Below are 22,842 nucleotides of genomic sequence, written 5' to 3' on the forward strand. Positions count from 1 at the left end.
CATGACTCACTAAAAGAATATGCTAGGGCTTCCCTGGTGGTGCAGTGGTTGAGAGTCTGCCTGCTGATGCAGAGGACACGGGTTCATGCCCCGGTCCAGGAAGATCCCACATGCCGCGGAGCGGCTGGGCCCGTGAGCCATGGCCACCGAGCCTGCGCGTCCGGAGGCTGTGCTCCACAACGGGAGAGGCCACAACAGTGAGAGGCCCGCGTACCACAAAACAAAACAAAACAAAACAAAAAAGAACAAAAAAACCCCCATAATCGACACTGTAGAAAACCAAATCTGTAACACATGGAATAAGTCTGAAGAGATTTCCTATAATACTGAGGCAAAGTAAAAGTAGCAGAAAACACTAAGAAAGGAAATAAAAGACATGTGGGACAGATAACACTCCAACCAACAAATCATAAGTGCTCACAGGTTAAAAAAACCAAAAACAAAGAGTAGAGGGTAACTAACACAAAAACTCCTTTGTAGAGAAAAGACCTGATCCACAGGCCAAAATTACTCACAGAGTACATGGAAAATTGATAAAAAGAGATTAATTAGTAATATTTCTTAGTTAAATTTATGAATGTCAAAAATATTCAAAGAAATATATCTAGTAAGCATCCAGCCTAATAGTGGGAGGAAGGAGTGAGAAACAGATTACCTATGAAAGGAAAAAATAAACTGGGTTGACCTCAGACTTCTCCACAATACTACATGTCAGAAAAAAAAGAGTAATATCTATTCAATTCCCAAACTGCCATCCTAAATCAACTGTTGCCCATGTAAGAAAGCATTAGGAACACAGTGTTGGGTAGACAAAGGCATAGATATTTCCCTTTTGCATATTTATAGAAAAACTAAGATGTAATCAATTGGTAGAGAAATGAGCCTACATAAAGAACTTGAAAGGGGACTTACAGTGTTATAAAAAGGCTATGGGGTACATTGAAATGAATTAAATCAGTTTAAATATGATTACTTTAGATACTACTGCCAAACAATGCAAATGTTAACTAATAATTATCATAATAGTAGATATTAATGTCTAAAAGCCAAAATCATATTTTAAAAGCCAAGAAGTGGGAAAAGAGAGGGAAATAAAAATTCAGGAAATAAGTTCTCACTTTACATGGGATGGTTAATCAAAAAATATTTCTTTCTGCATACTTAACAGTAAAAAATATTTAAGTACTTTTAATCTTAAAAAATATTAACATCAGCCAGTAGTAAATTAAAAAAAAATTTTAATGTCATCAAAATTGCTAGAGAAAAGGCAAAAACAAATATGTATATGTGGATAATGGACAAAAGAAAATTTAAACGCCAAAGATAATTTCAATAAAACACAAAAATAGAAAATATAAAACAAGATGACATAGAAAGAGTAAGCATATCCTGATTTAATTACCCTTTACAAAAAACAGATTTGTTTACACAAAGGAAATATATCTGGTATTTGTTTATAGGAAGTACATCTAAAATAACACAGCACAGAAAGACTTAAAACAGCAGTAATATGGATAAGGATAAGACTATATTAGAATTAGAATTCTAATAAATTAAGTTATAATTACATGAAGGAAATATTCTGCAACCAATAAAACTATTCTTTAAGGTAATTTAATGAAATAAGAATGTGCTGATAATGTATAAATAGAATCAAATTTTGTAAACTATATATGTGTATATGTATGAATGTATATATATATGTGTATATATATATACATATATATATAACCAAAAAGATTAGGAAGTTTACCAAACTATTAATTTTGGTGGTGGTGGACTATGAATAATTTAAATTTTCTTCTCAGCACTTTTCTGTACTTTATCATTTTAATTAAGAAAAAATATTAGTCAGAAACATAAATACTGTAATCAATGGAAAAATATATCATCATCAATGAAAAATATATCAAGACATCAATTCTTTCTAAATTAGCTATGTATTTAATACAATTGATCAAAATGGTTTTTAAACTTGGCCAAGTTATTCCAACATTTTAGAAGTATAAAAAAGTAAAAATATCCAAAAAGTTCAAACAAGAAATAGTACATAAAATATAATGAAATATTGGCAATTAAAAAGATGGAATGGGGAACCCTCTTGCACTGTTGGTGGGAATGTAAATTGATACAGCCACTATAGAGAACAGATGGAGGTTCCTTAAAAAACTAAAAATAGAACTACCATAGGACCCAGCAATCCCACTACTGGGCATATACCCTGAGAAAACCATAATTCAAAAAGAGTCATGTACCACAATGGTCATTGCAGCGCTATATACAATAGCCAGGACATGGAAGCAACCTAAGTGTCCATGAACAGATGAATGGATAAAGAAGATGTGGCACATATATACAATGGAATATTACTCAGCCATAAAAAGAAACGAAATTGAGTTATTTGTAGTGAGGTGGATGGACCTAGAGACTGTCATACAGAGTGAAGTAAGTCAGAAAGAGAAAAACAAATACCGTATGCTAACACATATATATGGAATATAAAAAAAAAAAAATGGTTCTGAAGAACCTAGGGGCAGGACAGGAATAAACATGCAGATGTAGAGAATGGACTTGAGGACACAGGGAGGAAGAAGGGTAAGTTGGGACAAAGTGAGAGAGCAGCATGGACATATATACACTACCAAATGTAAAATAGATAGCTAGTGGGAAGCAGCCACATAGCACAGGGAGATCAGCTTGGTGCTTTGTGACCACTTAGAGAGGTGGGATAGGGACGGTGGGAGGGAGACAAAAGAGGGAGGAGGTATGGGGATATATGTATATGTAATGGCTGAGTCACATTGTTATAAAGCAGAAACTAACACACCATTGTAGAGCAATTAGACTCCAATAAAGATGTTAAAAAAAAAAAAGATGGAATGAAATACACAAAATCATTACTACTGATTAAGGTGGTGGAATGGTAAGTGAGTTTCATTTTTTTCTATATACTTTTCTGTATATTACAAGTTTACCCCAATGAGAATATCTACTTTTATAAACTATTGATAGTAACAGCTTATTATATTTTTATAATCTGCTTTACCTACAGTCAAATGATTGAATCAATTATAATTTTCATATTTTCTTTATACATATCTATATTCTCTAAACTCAGTGTATGGAGCACATATTATCCCTAAATTCAGAAAACAAAAAATTGTTAAAAAAAATTGTCTTCCAGTATCCATCTTCCACTGTGGTAAAAGTCAGCCAACACCCCACTGCTCCAATTTTAATGTGTTTCCTCTTGTACAGTCTTCACAGGCAATAGGGAAAAGTTTCAGTTTTCAAACAACAGGTGACCTGACATGTCATCTTTTCTGAAAGAGCTAAAATGGGTTAGCCTAAAATTCAGCTTTCCCATGAACTGCTTAGTTTTCTGTGAAAATGTTAGTTTCTATTTTTGACTTAGTTTTGACAGAGTGAAGAACATGGGATTTTTCAGGAGAAGCACAGGCTACTCTTTGACAACAACAAAATAAATAAATAAATGAAAGAAATTACTATATTTTCTCAAAAGATGTAAACGTTGAAATGACAAAATGCTTCCTTTTCGCACACTTCATTGCAAGTTGTAATTACATATGTATTTTTTTATTACTGAATCACGTGTTCAACTTTACTGTGCAATGAAAAACAGTTTTAAAATAAAAACCAAAGACAAATAATGAACAATGTTATTGATGATCTTCTTAAGAATACATATGTAATCCTAGATATCAGTTACAGGATTACATATGTATTTTTCTTTTTCTTTTTTTTGCGGTACGCGGGCCTCTCACTGTTGTGGCCTCTCCCGTTTTGGAGCACAGGCTCCGGACGCGCAGACTCAGCGGCCATGGCTCACAGGCCCAGCTGCTCCGCGGCATGTGGGATCTTCCCGGACCGGGGAACGAACCCATGTCCCCTGCATCGGCAGGCGGACTCTCAACCACTGCGCCACCAGGGAAGCCCTACATATGTATTTTTAAGAAGATAATCAATTTATCTAATTTGTCAATCCTTCCAACAAACCATCCATCCATTTATCCATTATCCCCAGAAATAATCCGTAGCCCAAATTTGTGTTTATCTTTGTCATGTATATTTTTATACTATAACTATACATGTAGATATTTATAATAATATATAGCATTACTTGTCTTTTTCTAATTTACATGCATATGCAGAGATGCGTCATATAATCTCTAAGTTTCTTTTTTTTTTTTTTTTTTGCGGTACGCGGGCCTCTCACCGCTGCAGCCTTTCCCACTGTGGAGCACAGGCTCCAGACACGCAGGCCCAATGGCCATGGCTCACGGGCCCAGCAGCTCCGCGGCACGTGGGACCCCCCCAGACTGGGGCACGAACCCGCGTCCCCCACATCGGCAGGCGGACTCTCAAGCACTGCGCAACCAGGGAAGCCCTAGGTTTGTTTCTTTTAACCATTGGTTTCCCTTTCTCCATACTTCCCCCCACCATTAATTCCTTCTTTCTCAAGTTCTCCATGATTGTATATACAAACAATGCATATACAATTTTTTTAACATTAAAAGATATCCATGAAAAATAAGTATCATTTCCCCCATGTGCTCACTTTCAAAACTGTTACGTCTTCCCAGTTTGATAAGTAAAAAGTATTACACCATTATTATTTTAATTTCATTTTCCCCCTCACTGCTACTTATGTGGAGCGTCTTTTCACACATTGATCTTCTATTATTGACCCTTCTATCCTTTACCCACTTGTCAAATTGGAATTTGTTGTCTTATCAAGTTTGAGAGAACTCTTCCTATATGATAAATATTGATGGGGTTCAGGAAAAGCTACCTCAAAATATGGCAACTTGGCATAGTGAATATTTTTAAACTGAAGGAATTTGAGAAATGGCACATGTAGGTCATAAGCTCTTCATGTGAGAGATGCCTGCCTAAACCCAAAAAAGCTTCCTTATCTCTGAAAATGAAGGGACGAGAGGAATCTAAATAAATGGGACTTGCTAAATTTTGCCCACATTACTATCATTAGCTCATACCCTTTGTCCTATCATATTTTTCTGTAACTTTCCACTCTTCATCAAATCTAATATAAAAATGCTCCAGTTTTACTGTTATCTTTGGGTCTTCATTTCCTCATGAAGTCTCATGAGTCATGTAAAACTTAAATAAATTTATATGCTTTTCTCTTATTAATCTGCCTTTTGTTACAGGGATCCCAGTTGAGAACTTAGAAAAAATGTATTTTTCCTCTTCTATAATATCATTCCTTTTCCTATCCTCCATATTACTAATATATCTTCTCTAAGTTAACTGTTTGGAAATTTTACCATACGATTTTTGCCATATATTTTTTAAATTTTTATATAAATAGATATTTCTGTTATTTATTTTTATAGATTTATGATTTCAAGTCTCAACTAAGACAGTTTCTTACCTTTAGATTGTATATATAATCTCCTCAATTTTCTAATAGGACTTTTATTTTCAATTTTTTCATACATTTTTACTCTATCTGGAAATTACTTTTGAATCTGATTTAAAATAGGGGTCCATTTTATTTTCTTCAAGTTTGATATGCATTGTACCAACACCATTTATTTAATAATGCACTATTTTCTCAATGAATTAAAACACCTTTATCTTCTATTAAATTCTTTTATGTAGTAGAATCTATATCTAGATTCTCTGCTCCACTAACCTACTTGCCTATTCTTATGCCAGTATAATATTGATTTCACTACAGTGACTTTATAGTGTGATCTGACATCTGGTAAGGCAAGTTTCCTCTCAATTTTTTCTTTTTCCCAAAAGACCTTGTCACTCTTCCCCCCATATCTACTCAACATTATATTACCTAAGTTAAAAAAAACACACATCAGTTAAGGTGAAATCAATTAATATACTTCCTGGAATTACAATAAATACATATATGAATTTGGGGAGAACTGGCCTTCTTTTATAATAGTAATTTGTTTTACCCCCAAACACATATGCTTTCTCTTTTGTTCAGGTCTTTTACGTCCTTCAATAGAATTATATAGGTTTATTTTTATTTGGAAATGTGTCTTTCTTGCTAAATTTATAACTATTTTATAAAGTTTTAGGTGCTTTTAAGAATGGAATACTTTTTTCCCACTTCCCTTTCTAGGTATTTACTACTTGAGTAGATTTTTAAATTTTTATCTAACCATTTTGTATCATCTTATTAATTTTACAAGTCCTTTTGGGTTTTTAAGTATTCAGTCAAATCATTATTAAAAAAAAGACTATTTTAACCTTTCTTTAGTTTTTTAATTACATCTGCCAGACCTTCCAAAAATACTGATTAAAATATATATAGAAGTTAATCCATATTTACAACCTGATTTTTGACTAGATTGTTATAGTATTTCACCTTTTGAGAAAATAACTGCTATTTGTCCTTGGTTAATAGGATATTTTACGTTTAAGTAGTTGACTTATATTTCCATTTAACTTAGAGATTTTAATAAGAACAGCTAGCTGATCATTGTGATGCTTATCAACCTATCATTGATTGACTATCTGATATGGAGCCATCCTTGTATTCTTGAATTAAACCCTATTAGGGCATAGGTATTATTCTTTTATTATCCTTTTAACTAAATGAAGGGTGAATTAGATATGCTAGTATTGCATTTTGAATTCTGCATTTATATACTTCAGTGAGGTTGGACTTTTTCTCTTTTTCCTTTTATACTATCTCTAGCAGAATTAGGTATTAATGCTGGATTCAATATAAAATGAATTTTAAGAGCTTTCTTTATTTACCATGGTCAGGACTAGCATAAAAGGCAACGCTCTTTCCTATTTTCTTTTAATTAATTTATTTATTTTTGGCTGCGTTGGGTCTTCTTTGCTTCTTTGCTTTGTGCGCAGGCTTTCTCTAGTTGCGGCAGGTGGGGGCTACTCTTCATGGCAGTGTGCAGGCTTTTCAGTGTGGTGGCAGAGCACAGGCTCTAGGCACGTGGGCTTCAGTAGTTGTGGCATGCCAACTCAGTAGTTGTGGCTCGCGGGCTCTACAGCGCAGGCTCAGTAGTTGTGGCACATGGGTTTAGTTGCTCCGCGGCATGTGGGATCTTCCCAGACCAGGGATCGAACCCACATCCCCTGCATTAGCAGGCGGATTCTTAAGCATTGCACCACCAGGGAAGTCCCTTTCCTATTCTTTATAAAAGTTAGATAACAATTGCAAATCTGATCACTGTACATTCTTCTATGTACTTTAGTTACCTTTCTAATCTCTTTTATGGTAATAACCTATTAAAGTTTTATAATTATTGAGTCAATTTTAATAATTTATATTTTGCTAGGACATCATTCATTTATCTAGGTTTCACATGTTGCCACAGAATTACAGTAGTATCATCTTATAATTTACCTTGTGTCTCTGGTTGGTCTTCTCTCTCAAACTTAAGCATATATTTTTGCTCTCTTTTTCCTTTAACAATCAGTGTGAAAAAGGATTTTGCTATTTTCAAAGAATGCAAAGAATGATCTCTTGGGATTTCTTTCTCCTTTTTTTCTTTTTTTTTGTTTTTTTGTTTTTCAGTTTCTTTGATTCCAGCTTTTATCTGTATTAGTTACCTCTTCCTCCTTTATTTTATCTTATTGTTCTTTAATTAAGTTATTAGGTTAGGCAAAGGAATTATTTTGTCGATGAACTAAATATATCTCAGTAAGATTTGAGACAAGATAGTATAATTTAATAAAATGAGATTATTGGGTGATGGGTGAAATTCATCCCATCTCTATTAAGACATGTATACCTTTAATATGTGTAGCTAATAGTTTCCACATATGTAAGCTGAAGAGAATACAGAGCCTCAAGATTCCTGTTAGGTAAAAAATTACGCCTGATAAAATTGATAATTTTAAGCTCCATTTAAGAAACTAGGGTGTTTGAAAGAATAAGAGACCTTGGGAATCACTGCCTTTAGAAACAATAATATCTAAGAAAATTCAGGTTGTCTATGATAGTGAAATATAATGGAGACCTATACTCATTCTATAAATGTTCAGGTCATAATCAAGTGAACTCCTAAGAAGTTTCACAAATATGAATGCCCTAGTACAAGACCTTCTTAAAGAAGGTGCATCTAAGTTATGTTGCTTAAAATGACAGAAAGATTAAAAAAAAAAGAAAAAACTACTCTGGAACTAAACCACATCTTCATATTTTCTTAGAAATAAAGAACCTGGGGTCAAATGGGTTTCCAGGGACTCCATAAACACTGTGATCTTGCAGACAAAAATCTAGGTATATTTATTTACACTTTTATTGGGATACTTAATCACATTGATGGATTTGCAGAGTCTGGGACCTGAGAGAGGATGAAAAAGACTACTCTAATTAGTAATCCAACTTTCTACCTTTAGTCTGTGATTAAACTTTTCTATGGTCATACTTTTGCTACTTCACCAAAGAGATCTTTTCTTTGTTGGATAGTCAAGTCAAACTTTACCTCTAAAATTCTCATCTGTTTTGTTGATTTCAGTCTCTGGAGCTTCACATAGTAGAACAATTCCCCATTACAGAAAATAGCCCTTTACATATTTGGAGATAGCCATCTTAATTCCAAGATATTTTTCTTTTTCAGGCTGGTGTGTTCTAAACAACATAGCACATGGACATAACTCATTAATTCAAAATTTTTTCTCTAAAGGAAGATGCTTTTACAACTCATGAAGACAATAACTTTATATTTTTTAAAAGTTCTCTAGTAAATGCTCACTAATTCTGATAAATGGATAGAGTGCTCTACATTTACTTATGAATTTCAGAAAGATTTCAAAGAAAGCAATTGCATCATTGTTTCATGAATTCTACAGAATTCTACAGAATTTTTACATATGTATTTACTCCACTAAATTCTGAGAAACTGTAACTCATAAAGTACTTTAAAAATGTTTTTAAAGTATGGGTTATTTGTCAAAATACTATTCATGGATGGATTTCAACACATTTTCAAATTTTAACCAAAAATAAGTTTTTGTATTTATACTTACTTACAAAGGATAAATGCAGTAACATCATTATTTTGAGTGATTCTAAAAATATCATTTACATCAATTCTTTCTGGATAAAAAGGGAGGAAATACTTAGTGGAGTGACGTATAGTATCATACAAGGGAGAACAAATTCCAAGATGGTAAACTAAGCTCCATAAAACATAGCAACAAAATTAAGTAACTATACAAGTGTATTACTTACGGGTACAATTCTGAAAGCTGTTCAGCTATTGCATAAGCTGTTGGGTCTCTGTCTAAGGCATACAGAGTAATATCTGACTCCTTCTGTAGAATGGCTCTTGTGTGTCCTCCTGAACCAAATGTCATATCTAGAAAAAACTAGCCAACACAGAAAAAGAAAATTACCACTTAGCATGAGCAAAGTTTATTCTTGCCAGCTACCTTATTTCTAGACACACATAATGCTTTTCAGAGCTGATACCAAATAGAAAAACAAATTACTTTTTTTTTTTTTTTTTTTTGCCTAGAGTTCAATTTGTTGTACATGAGGTCTGGATCAATTATGAGTGATCAGTCCAAAAGAATTTGTCAGAGTAACAGCAAAATGATAATCTTTGTCACAGGCTGGCCAATTCAAGGCAAATTTGCATTTCCCTCCATAAGTTCAAACTAGCCACAGTGTTGTGCTACTAGCTTTTTACTGCTTTCAAGCACCTGACTAAAAATGATATTTCCAACAATTTCTCATCATTTGGAGACAGCTTACAATTGGTGTGGCTCACTTTATCTCAAGTTCTCTAAATGCTTTATATTAAACATAAAAATATTCAAGAATACAGAGAGAGCGAGAGAGCGAGAGAGAGAGCGAGCGAGCGAGAGAGAGAGAAAGAGATTATACCTAACAGTAGTCATAGGACAAATATTTAATTAACAAATCAGACCTGAAAAAGCCCAGGGCTTAAGTCAAAACACCTGGGATAAATTATAGCCTTGCCACCAAGTAGCTACATAGCTTTGGAAAAGTCATTTAAAATTCCAGGGTTTTTAGATTTCTCCAGAGTTTAAAAAGAAAAAGAAGGTCTAGAAGAATATACCCCAATACCTGCCTAATTGGTAAGGTGACATATAATTTCTCATCTAAACCAAAACACTTTTGGTAGTAAAAGATTTGCCAGGATAACAGGATACAAGGTATGGGAGTACATATGTTTAAATGCTTGGATCATTGAAGATACACAATGAAGTTAATTGGATCTGAATCTATTTCTTAGCTATTTTATTTGGCCACACTTAAGAAAACAATGCTGGCCCACTTAAAAAAAAAAAAAAAGCCAGCTGGCCGTTGGGCAAGAAACTAGACCTGGACCATAAGAAACGTAAATGTAAACAAGGTAGTTGATTGTAGTTGGTTTGGAAGTCAAGACACTCAGCACATCCTCTCAAAGTTACGCTCTTAGTTTAATGTGCTCTCTGAATAAGCCTCACTGGTATGATGAAAATAAAAACAATTATTCCAATAATACTGAATACTGTGACAAATAACATACACAATAAGTCAGACTGTTAAAAATATTTAAACATATAACTTTTTAAAAGTTCATGTGTACATTGCACAAAGGAAATTCCTGTAATGGATTTGAACATTTCCCTGCCCTGAATGTTACAACTTATTTCAGGGAGAGTGGTCAGAGACAAGGCACAATTATGCTTTGATTTTTTTTTTTTTTTTGACTATAAGCTACCATGCTGAGTCCTGTCCTCTGATCATGTACTCAGAAAAGTTAGCCTACTATTCAAAGAATAATATGGAGGAAATCTTCTGATCAAAATTGAGAAGAGGAGGGATGTAAAATATAAGATGTAAATGTGGTTAAAAAAAATGGTACAAGCACTGCTTCTTAACATAAATTTTTTAGTATAACTTAACCTTGCACTTCTATCACTGTCAGCACAAAAGGTATGGCTACATATATTTTTCATCTTTTTAAACAGTAACTTTAAAACAACACTTAAAGTCTTATTATTGGAATGGCTGTTAGGAGTACATATTTAATCTCAAGATTGAATAATTTCCTCTCCCAGTCTGTATACTTACTTTATGCATCTATGAGGGTAAAAATCTTCTACCATAGCTTGCCTCAGTTTTAAAATTGCTAGAGGTTTAGCATGACTTAAACAAAGAACTTTTCCAGGCAAAAGTATATACCACTTTCTTATTATGCCCCAATATCAAGTCTTATATAGCCCTGGATTTAAACTAAGAATATATCAAATAAAATAATTTGCATATGATTACCTTATCCCAAGCCAGGAAAGTCCCAATCAATATTTAAAAAGAAAAAATCCTTATGATTAAAAATATTCTGGAAAATGTGAGATGATTATAATTTACATGATTATTTTTTTAATATATCATGATTATGCCCTTGGAGATGTACTGACAATCAAGGAAGTTTCCACAGGAAAAAAATAATCTATTATTACCAGTCAAGTGTAAAACAAAGCAAAAAGTGGGAGACAAATGGGATTTATGAAACTAGAACTGAACCCCACAATATGTCCTGGGTTAATAGGTGATTGGAGCCATCGACTTCCATTTTTAAAATTCTAATGGGGCTTCCCTGGTGGCGCAGTGGTTGAGAGTCCGCCTGCCGATGCAGGGTACACGGGTTCGTGCCCCGGTCTGGGAAGATCCCACATGCCGCGGAGCGGCTAGGCCCGTAAGCCATGGCCGCTGAGCCTGCGCGTCCGAAGCCTATGCTCCGCAACGGGAGAGGCAACAACAGTGAAAGGCCCGCGTACCGCAAAACAAAACAAAACAAAACAAAAAAATTCTAATGTACACTGTCCATCAAATATAGTAAGTGACATCTAGGCCTTATGAGTCACCCAGCACTACAATTGAAAAGGGAGCCAATTAGTTTTTCCACTCTCCTGGATCACTAACTTGACATAAGACCACATTTTTTAATTTGTAAAACTTGATAATAAAATAAGGCGACTGGATGATTTTTTTGCTTAACAAATGCACAAGAACAACATAACTGAATGTTTCAAAATAATCCTTTTATGAATCTCAACTATGTATATATGCAAATGTTTATCTTATGCTCCAAACATATATGGAATTCTTTCTTTGAAATTACCTGATGTAATTTATCTAAAAAGCCTAACCCATATGATACCAAGAGTTTTTTCTGGTAATTTCTCTCATCACCTTTATAACCCTGGCCAAATCATTTTAACTCTCTGAGATTCAACTGCTTTATCTAAGAAATGGGGATAAAATGTACCCTTGTTTACCTCAGATATTTATAAAGGTTATCTTATTTCTTCCTTAAAACAATGAAGTAGGTGTTAGTAAATTTTACATACACAGAAACTAAAATTACACTAAGCTAGTAAATGGCAAATGTAAGAATTGAATACAGGTGTACCTGGTTCTAAAACCCCTGTTCTTTCTCCCACTGACTCTGCATTAAGTCAACAGAGTCTATATCTGCACACTGCTTTATGACTTTCCAAGCATTAATGTTTTCCTACTTGGTCTAACAAATACTCTGTAACAGAGTATGGAAAAGTGGCATTATCCCCATTTTTACAAATAAAAAACTCAGGTTCAGAAAGATAATGTGACTTAAGATCATATTAATAGTAAGTGAGGGAAAGAGAATTCTAAACAAGGTCTCACCAACTCTGAATTCTGTGATTTTTCTGAAAAAAAAAATAAAGAAGGGAGGGAGGGAGGGAGTGAAACAATAAATAAGAAAAAATAGGGATGGTATAAGAAAGAATCATGGCAGAGATGGCTTTACAAAAATTATACAACAAAAGTTTAGTGTTTCATAGATGACCCATTCCCACTGGAATTAAGGCTCTTGAAAAGCCATCTTTCTGTATCTTTATCTCTCTCTCTTTCTCCCTCTTCCTCTCTCTGTTCCTCTTCTGTTTCAAGAAGATGCCTAGGTATCTAGAGCTATAGAATGTACGTTCTTTGAGGATTTTTGTATTGACGAAAGAAAAAACTTTCTATCTTTCCTATCATATGAAGACAACCACTTTTGCTTCTTTGTTTGTTTTTTGTTTGTTTTTGCGGTACGCGGGCCCCTGACTGTTGTGGCCTCTCCCGTTGCGGAGCACAGACTCCGGACGCGCAGGCTCAGCGGCCATGGCTCACGGGCCCAGCCGCTCCGCGGCATGTGGGATCTTCCCGGACCGGGGCACGAATCCGTGTCCCCTGCATCGGCAGGCAGACTCTCAACCACTGCGCCACCAGGTAAGCCCAACAACCACTTTTGTATCTTTTAGTTACAAACAAAAACACAGTTCAGAAAGAGATAATGCTAGTTACCCTGGGTAGGTGGTTTCTTTAAGGAAAAGAGATGAGAGACTTCTTTGAAATTGAGTAGAGGAGAGACGGAGAAGATGAACAAATTCCAGAAAGGCGCAGGACCAATAAAGTGACTGACAGGTGGTAAGATCTCAGAGCAGCTGGCTAGATGATGGACTGAAGGGGAAGGACCCTCAATCACAGGCTTCCCAATGTTACCAGAGATTTCCATGCCTCTCTATGGCACGGAAGAAGCAGAACCTTTGGTCCCAGAGGGTCTACAAAGGTTAAAACAAAAGGCATCTTAGGAGAAATTAAATGTGACATGAGGTGAGTAAGAAGGTGCAGGGTCTCTGCATAGCTCTGGATGGTGTGCGGAGTCTGGGGGATAAGTGAAATTGATGGCTTCTCAGCACAGGGAGACTGGGGATCAAAATCAAAATGAAGGTGATTTAAAGAAAATAAAAACTAGCATTTGAGGCAGAGGATTCATCACGATAATTCTCCAACACTGCCTCCAATTCAATATGGTAGCATCAGTGCACAGTAGTAGGTGTTTAGTGTATATTTAATGATGTGATATGAAAAAAGAGCTCAGTCTCCCAATGTAACTATGATAAAGATTGCAACACTCATTTGTGCATATGAATTCAAGATGTAAGACTCATTATGATAGGATCACATAAAATAGTCACAAGATGTCCAACTTCTAAGTCATTTAACGTCAGTGTATTCCTAATATTAGCAGTTGATTCATTAATGAACAGAACTTTTTCAAAACATTAATAATGATCTGTAATTATATAACTCTATAGCACCATGTTTTTATTTGCTGATCAGTCTCCTTTACATTTGAAATAAGAAAATGAACATTTCTTATCTTATGTTAGCTCTTTTAATCAAATACAACTAAATGACATTTTATCCCATGGTCTTCTAAATATCATAGAAAAGATTAGATTTTACTTTTCACCATGATGAGTCACACTTGAATAGTTGAGCTATAGCTGTGGATCTGATATGGACATGGTACAGACACAGAATTTCAGAGCTCAGAGGGACATAACAGACTATTCCACCTCCTCATTTTACTTATGAGGAGACCAAGGCCCAAGAAGGTAGCTGGTAGCTAGTTGAGGGCAAAGCTAGTATTAAAACTCAGATCCTGTGCTCTTTCCACTTCATCTCATAATACTCCCCCACTGAAATTATATAATCACCCTGAAATAAAAACAATCGTTCTTTGGAAAAGCATTTTCTTAATATGAAGATATATACAAGTGGGAATTCTGCACCTTAAGCCTTCAACACAGTTAAAAACAACCACTGTTGTACCATTTTAATTTTAAGACTTTATGATGATAAATCTGTAGAATTAAATTCCAAAGACAATTATGTTTTATATGTGGCCTGAAAAAAGTGTCTGCCCATTATGTGTAATAGCAACTGGTGAAGACCGACTTCTTGACAGGTTACAGTTTTCAAATTGATCTTGAAATTAAAAACAAAAAATTAAAACACCTAAAATCATAGACTCATGGGTGATTAAAGCTAGAAGGCCTATAGAAGTAATCCAAATTTAATTCTGTCATTATATACCACTCTGTCTTTCTAGATTATATCTATATCCCTTTTATACTTCTCAAATGTGATATCCTTTAAGACAGCTAAGGCTGCTGTCTGAAGTGGGGAGACTGACAGAAATCAAGGGATTTGCCCAAGATCACCCTGCATAGACTAGATGTTTAAATGATTTGTTTTTCCCAATACAAGACCTCTAACCATTGAAATTTTCACACTGGAACAACACTGTTAAAATTGGACAGGAAAACATTTTTGGCCATGAACACTATGAGGGCATATCTTCCAATTATATTTTTCTAATGTTGATTAGTCATTTCCAATCTGTGCAAGATTTTTTTTTTTTTTTTTTGTGGTACGCGGGCCTCTCACTGTTGTGGCCTCTCCCACTGCGGAGCACAGGCTCCAGACATGCAGGCCCAGTGGCCACGGCTCACAGGCCCAGCCGCTTCGCGGCACGTGGGATCCCCCCCGGACCGGGGCGTGAACCCGCGTCCCCCTGCATCAGCAGGCGGACTCTCAACCACTGCGCCACCAGGAAGCCCATGTGCAAAAGTTCTCATCTGAATTTGGAAACAATATGGCCTTATTTCACTTTAAAATTTCTTCTATGAATATTTTCTTTTCTGGCAATTATTAATTTTGAATTTTTCGAATGAAAGTTCTTTTGAAAGAATTTTAGTTAAACTTCACCTATTTGTAACTAGCTTCATTTTGAAATACTGAAATGTCTTAGGCATATACTTAACTTTCTAGAGTTTTTTCAGGAGGTAATTAAATTTAAATGCATGGCATTAATTAATAACCTGTATATTTACAGAACATCCAGTATAGATAAGGCCATAAAAGGTAATACAAAGATAATAAGTTATGAGCCTTCCAGTTTGGTGAGAGAATTTAGACATTCACACAAATAATTATTAGTAAAAAGAAATCAACAATATAAGAAAGGTGTATATAATATTTTACAAGGAGTAAAAAAATATTAATTTTAATCAGTAGTGAGATGAATGAAATTGAAGTAGGTTACAATTCAGCTGGGCCTTGAAGGCTGGGCAGAACTCAGAGCTCACCCTTTCTTCTCACCCTCCATATTTTCTAAATCAAATTCGTTACCAAGTCCAGTTGATTTTACCATACAAATATATCTTAAATCTTTCCACTCACTTTTTCAATTCAGGCCCCCATATTTCTTTGCTTTATTACTGCAGTAGCATCACAACTCATATCCATACCTCTAATCTCACTTCTAATTCTTCTCGCTACACCGTTAACAGGATATCCTTTCTAAAATAAAATTGTAGCATGTGAAATTCCTACTTAAACCGTCTCACAGGCTTTCCAAAACTACATGATAGAGTCCAAACTTCTAGGCAAAATGGACAATCTTCTTCATATTCTGGCCTCATTTCTTTCCAACATGATCTCTCACTACTCCCAGACATGAATTTTACGACATATTCTCTAACTATACAGAAGTATGTGCAATAATCAAACATGCCAAGCTGCCTCATGCCTTCTCTCCCATTTTTCCTTGTTCCATCTCTCTCAAATTTTATTCCCAAACAATTACGAGAATCCTAATATGTCCACAGCTCTATTCCAAGAGTTAGAAATACAATAGCAGGCCGAAATAGACATGGGTCCTGCTCTCATGTAGTTTTCAGCCTGGAAGCCTGAGTATCTCTAACATACTGTCCTTTCTTTTTAGAATAACCTCTGAAAGATGCCCTAAACATTTGTGTCCCTGGTGCCAAACAATTAATAACGCACAGAATATAACCAATAAATATCTGCTGGATAAATAAAAACAAGGAGAATTAGAACTTAAAAAAGGCATAGACATAGGAAAGGATATGTCAGATATAAGGAGAGCAAGTTTGATTGGAATCCAGGATTTATTAAAAGAAGAGGGTGGAAAGGATAAAAAGGGAGAAGAGAGAAACAGAAAAATGAACAACTTTCATGTATGTTCCAGATACTGTTTTAATTTTTGCAGTATGTACCCTCTCTTAATCCTTGTAGTAGCAATGTAAGATAGACAAACTAGGAGCTCATGCAGGAAAGGTAGTGTAAAATCAAACTGCAGCAGTCCTAAATGGCTAGGGTAAGTAATTTACACCATATTTGTTAGACACTGGACAGCTTTGAAGACTTCCTTTTTTAACATACAAAAAATAATTTATTCCCACGGATGTGGGGAAGGGGAAGGGTAAGCTGTGACAAAGTGAGAGAGTGGCATGGACATATATACACTACCAAACATAAACTAGATAGCTAGTGGGAAGCAGCCACATAACATAGGGAGATCAGCTTGGTGGTTTGTGACCACCTAGAGGGGTGGGATAGGGAGGGTGGAAGGGAGGGAGACGCAAGAGGGAAGAGATATGGGAACATATGTATATGTATAACTGATTCACTTTGTTATAAAGCAGAAACTAACACACCATTGTAAAGCAATTATACTCCAATAAAGATGTTAAAAAAATAATAATAATAAATAAATAATAATAATAATTTAACTGCCAACAGTACTAGATGGATGGTACAGTGTGAGAATATAGTGGTGACCTGGTGTAGAGCACCCAGGTAAGAGGACATAAAAGCTTGAACTGGCAATAGGAATGGAGAGTGATAACAAATGTATGCACGTTTATTTCATGCTTATTTTATGCAAAACGTGGTGCTAAACATTTTATCTGTATTATTCATTCATTTTATAAAGAGGCATAAATATACACACATACACATTTAGTTAATTGAACGTGATTCTCAAAACCACACTCTGAGCCAAGTTACTATTATTATTATAATACTATTTTACAGAAGAGAAAGGGGAGGTTTAGAGAGGGCTAGGTAAGTTGTCTGAGGCACAGCTAATGAATGATGAAACCTGATTTCAAAAACAATTCTCTCTCCTGAACCTGTACTACTAATTTGCTTTTTTTATACAGGTAAAATAGTAACTAGATGTGGTGAGTGGAGAAGTAAGAAAAATTGTTTAAATGATCACAAAGCATGCTATCTAGGTAACTAAGAGGATAACAGACACCATTTATTATGCAATTACGTGCCAGTGCTAACTATGCCACACACTTTAAAAACTTGATCTAGTTTAATTCTTACCACGGCCTGTACGTTAGGTAAAACAACTCCACTTTACAACAGATGAGTGTGTTGGAGCCATTTATTTTGGAAAATATGAATGGGTGGTACAATTAGAGATAGAGGCAGAAATAAGCATTTCTTTTCCCTCCCTTCCACACTGCCTCTCCATGCCCTGCCACCTCCCAGTTAGTGTTAGAAAGGCCAAGGAACAACTTCTTACTCCAGAAGAGAGAAAACTAAAAGTATGTGAAGATACAGGCAGCATGATAGAAAGAACAAAGAGGTTTAAAAATTTCATATAGGAATAGAATAACTCTTTGTAGTAATCTTGAAACAGTGAAGTGAGGGACATGGCTGAACAGAGATTTTGAAGAGAATAAAAAAAAAAAAGCATACAAATGTAATAGGCCCAATTATAATAGAAATAATCCATAGAGGGAGCAAGAAGTCTGGTTCCTGAAAATGCTTAAAGAACATTAAGTTTTAATTGTATTTTTAAAAGCTCATCCTAATCAAAAACATTGATACATGGAAAAAAAGAGTAAGATAAATTATTTTCATTATATATCCAAATTACACTATGCAGCCTTTGGAAATCTGTGCCCCAAATACAGTGCTCCTGGCATACATTTACCAAAGGCAACAGAGGGGAGCTCCTTTGATGTAACCAGTGAGACAAATGTTAAGAGAGATGAGCTAGTTATTTGGATATGATATAATGGATATTCTGACAAAAAATTACTAGAAAGTAGTCTGCTTTATAATGTCACTGAAATGTTCATAATTGCTAAGGCAAACTATTATTCTACCGTTGTGTGCTTAAATCACTCAAGACTATCAGCAACTTCTCTCAGGCTTTACTTATGTTTTCTGTCTAATCTGTGACAGGTAGACATTTGTCACACTGATGCACCTGGAGACCTGAAATAAATTAGAACATATAACTGTGAACATAGAAGGCCACCAACCTCATAGTCAGCTAACATTCTGAACAAACATTTTTCCTACAAAACCCCTTGATTTATTATTGTCTTGTCAAGGTCTGTTGAGTATCCGTCTGCTACACGCTTATTTTGTTTTATTTGTAACTAATACATGAGCTAAGGTAAAAGGAAAAAAATCTCAAAAGAACATAAAAGTTATACCAAACAAACCAATCAATGCATTGCAATAAATTTATCTTCTTTCTCATTTTATCAAGAGTATTGGTGTTACTATGATGACTCATTCTGCCTAAATTCTGCAGACATTTCATCTTGTAGCTTAAATTCTATCTTATTCACAAAAGAAATCTTAATTTGTCATAACAAAACTTATTTTTTCTTTTCTTTGTAAAGTACGTCCTTCGATTATATTAAATAATTAGAGTATTCATCCTTCCTGGTGATGAGTAGCTTTTACTCTTACCTGTAACATGGAATAAATTTCAATCGTAAGTCCCAGTGCTGTACAATGGACTGCCATTTGATCTGTTTTCAGATACAATGGTTGAATTAACACAAACAGCTAAAAATAATATGGCTTAGGTGGTCTCAATAAGCTTAATTTCACAAAGGTCTCAGGCCCAGACAATGTCAATCTGTCTGCATCTTTTTGAATAAGAAAAATAGTTTTTAATCAACACCATCAAGAAATTCAGATAACATATTCTGGACAAACTTTTCTAGGAACACCACACAACTACTGAGAATGATAGTTATTTTCTTCTAAGAATTATTAAGTATATAGATTGTTTAAAGTATTTGGAAAAATAATGCGAAAATAATACAATACTGAACTCTTTCATCGATGTGTTCAGCAAATGCTCTTCCCAAAAATTTTTGGTGGGGGCCACAAGTCATTTTACTGATGATGGTTTCAACATGGTTCTAATATTAAATCCTTATCACCATTAAAATAAAACCAATGATGGTAAGATTTACTATTACTTGGCCTCCAAATAACATTAATTTTATGCAAGTCAAAGCACAGCTATATATATAAGTATTGGTGTCCAATCCACTGTGCGTATATGTGTCTATGTGTATGCACGCCTATAAGGGCAGGTGTGTAGGAACTTCCATATTCCTTAACTTGTTTAAACACGTGATTGAAGATTGGACAAGTTTCAGACTCAGACTCAGGATACACTATACCACCATTAAATCCTTGTGTGGAGTAGATGTTAGAAAGTAAAATTTAAGGAGTGACAAAGAGTTTCACAAGTTAGGAAGAGAAAAAATAATCAAGAAAATATCTTTAAAATAATTCAAAATAATTAGAAGAGGCAAGTTCAATAAAATATCTACATACTTTTAGAACAAACTGCTTTTGTGACTTTTAAGTATTACATGAATTGAAAAACAAGATCTAAATGAAGCAGCAGGGTGTAAAAGAAAGAGAATGGAGGTCAAAATATCTGATTTCTGATCCAGGATCGATTATTTAATTGCCATAAAAGTTGGCAAGTTAACTTCTCTGAACCTCAATTTCCTTATGTGTAAATGGAGATAAATATACAATTTTAGTTCACATCACTTTATTTAGTCCACCACATCCTTATTAGGATATGCAAATAAGACAATATGCATGAAGGAAATTTGAAAATGGTATAGTACTACATAAATAATATTAGTAAAATGTATTTTAATTAAGAAAATAATTATTCACAAAAGGCCTAAATTCCATAATAATTTATACTAAATACAAAAGTAATTTAGCATACAAAAAACATTTCACAGCTTCTTAGTTTGAAGAAACACTAACAGAACCTTCAGTTGGCAGATCATCTTTAAAAGGATCCTCTCGATAATGTTAACACTTCTAGAGGGAGAAGTTTCAAAGAGTTTTAAATGCAATAAAAATCACCTATGATATATCTAAAATAAGACAATTTCATAATTACTCTGACTTTGCTATGTCTTAAAACTAATTTAAAAACTTCAGCCCAAATTGAAAAAAAATACAGCTTACTAGATGATCTTTTAAATACTTACTCTTTAAAAGCAAGTGTTTAAAAATGTAAATACTATTATTACTTTTCTTTTTCAGATAGTAATACCTTTAAAGATTTTTATTATTGCCCTTTTAAATTTTATCGCACGGGGACTTCCCCGTGGTGCAGTGGTTAAGACTCCATGCTCCCAATACAGGGGGCCTGGGTTCCATCCCTGGCCAGGGAACTAGGTCCCACATGCATGCCACAACTAAGCATTCACATGCCACAACTAAGGAGCCCGCGAGCCACAAATAAGGAGCCCACATGTCGCAACTAAGGAGATAGTGAGCCACAACTAAGGAGATGGTGAGCTGCAACTAAGGAGCCCACATGCCGCAACTAAGACCCGGTGCAACCAAATCAATCAATCAATCAATAAATATTAAAAAAATTTTTATCACACTACTAATCATATGCGTAAACATGGTGCATAAACAACGCCAGGTAGGGACAATGAACTGGACAGTGGGGCTAATTTAACTACACTGGTATTCTGACATATTACTGGAAACAAAGCAACCAAAATTTCTCTATTTTTAACTGACCAGGAAAACTTTATAGAACTTTCAATGTGGCCAGTTGACTGACAAGAAGTAACAGTCATATTAAAATCAATTATCTAATTACCTTGATAATAAAGTAAAAATTACACACTTATTGTATAAATTCTGTATGGAGAATACAGAATTTTAGAGTATAAGTTTTACATGTAGATACAAAGAATTATAAAATATACTCCTAGTGTCCTAATGGACATTCAGTCTACTTGGAGAGACCAAACATGTATCCCTGAAATGATTAAATAAATTCCAAACATGCCAATTTTTTACTGTGAACTAAAATTGTATATTTATCTCCATTTACACATGAGGAAATTGAGGTTCAGAGAAGTTAAGTCACTTGTCCAACAAAATTCCAGACATGCCAAATGCCAGTGTATAATTACATGTCAATGTTAACAAAGAGGAAACTATGTTTTACAGAAGCAAATAATACTCTATGCAGTCATGGTCTGAAAAGTCTCCTTCATCAAAGAAGATGGCCTCAAGTCAAACCTCAATTATAACTAGCTAAGTATAACAGAGGAAAGAATGTGTCCCAGGAGGCAGGAAAAATCTGAAACAAAGGCAAAGGAACATTATTCTTGAATCATTAACTGATTTCATTGTATAGCATACAGGATTTGTAAAACGAAATAGACCAGGTTGAATATAATGTTGTTTAACCTTTCTGAGTCAGTTCTCTTAGTTATAAAATGAAGTCAGAAACACTGATCTTATAGGATTACAATGAGAATGAAATAAATTTGTGTATATAAATTGCTTAGAATACTTTCTGGCACATAGTGAGTGATTAAAAATAATAATAATGATGATGATGATGATGATGATAATAATAACACCTACTACTTCCACTGACAAGAAGCACAAGAACAGATGAGAGCCCATGAAGTATAGGACTTGCACTAGGATAATGACAGGTAGAAAAGGAAGGGTTCATATGAGGAGAAATGACAGAAGGAATGCTACCATGAAGAAGTACTCATAAGAACCAAAGCTTAGTTTAGATACAAATGATAAAGTCGGAAAAAATGTCAAACTTGTCACAGAAGTTTCAAATCTATTTGCGTTAAAGAATGATGACAGCACTGACCAAAAAAAAAAAGAAAAACCCTGGTATCATCAGAGGAGATAATCTGTTTTTCTGGGAATCAACATGATCCTCTCAAAATCTGACCCTCTCAAAATCTAAAGCACCAAATTATAAGCGGTGGCATATTTCCTTCATACTCGCGACCCCTTCTAATTTATCAATATAGTTTTACATTTAAATCAATGACAATAACAGGTTAAGAATCAATTCAAGATCACTA

General features: G+C 34.5%; 1 protein-coding gene across 6 annotated transcripts in view; it reads right to left on the minus strand.

The window, feature by feature from the left end:
- The window catches only part of METTL15 (methyltransferase 15, mitochondrial 12S rRNA N4-cytidine), a 247,913-nt gene that overhangs the window by 150,764 nt on the left and 74,307 nt on the right, over nt 1–22,842 (minus strand). For all 6 annotated transcript variants that reach the window (XM_027115136.1, XM_027115134.1, XM_027115135.1 and 3 more), the window contains one exon: nt 9,215–9,351. In XM_027115136.1, coding sequence (XP_026970937.1) covers nt 9,215–9,351 — 137 coding nt within the window. The remainder of the gene's footprint in view (nt 1–9,214; nt 9,352–22,842) is intronic.

This window comes from Aethalodelphis obliquidens, unplaced genomic scaffold (assembly GCF_003676395.1).
Source record: "Aethalodelphis obliquidens isolate GAN/ISIS:26980383/991018 unplaced genomic scaffold, ASM367639v1 scaffold14, whole genome shotgun sequence".
Lineage (NCBI taxonomy): Eukaryota > Metazoa > Chordata > Mammalia > Artiodactyla > Delphinidae > Aethalodelphis > Aethalodelphis obliquidens.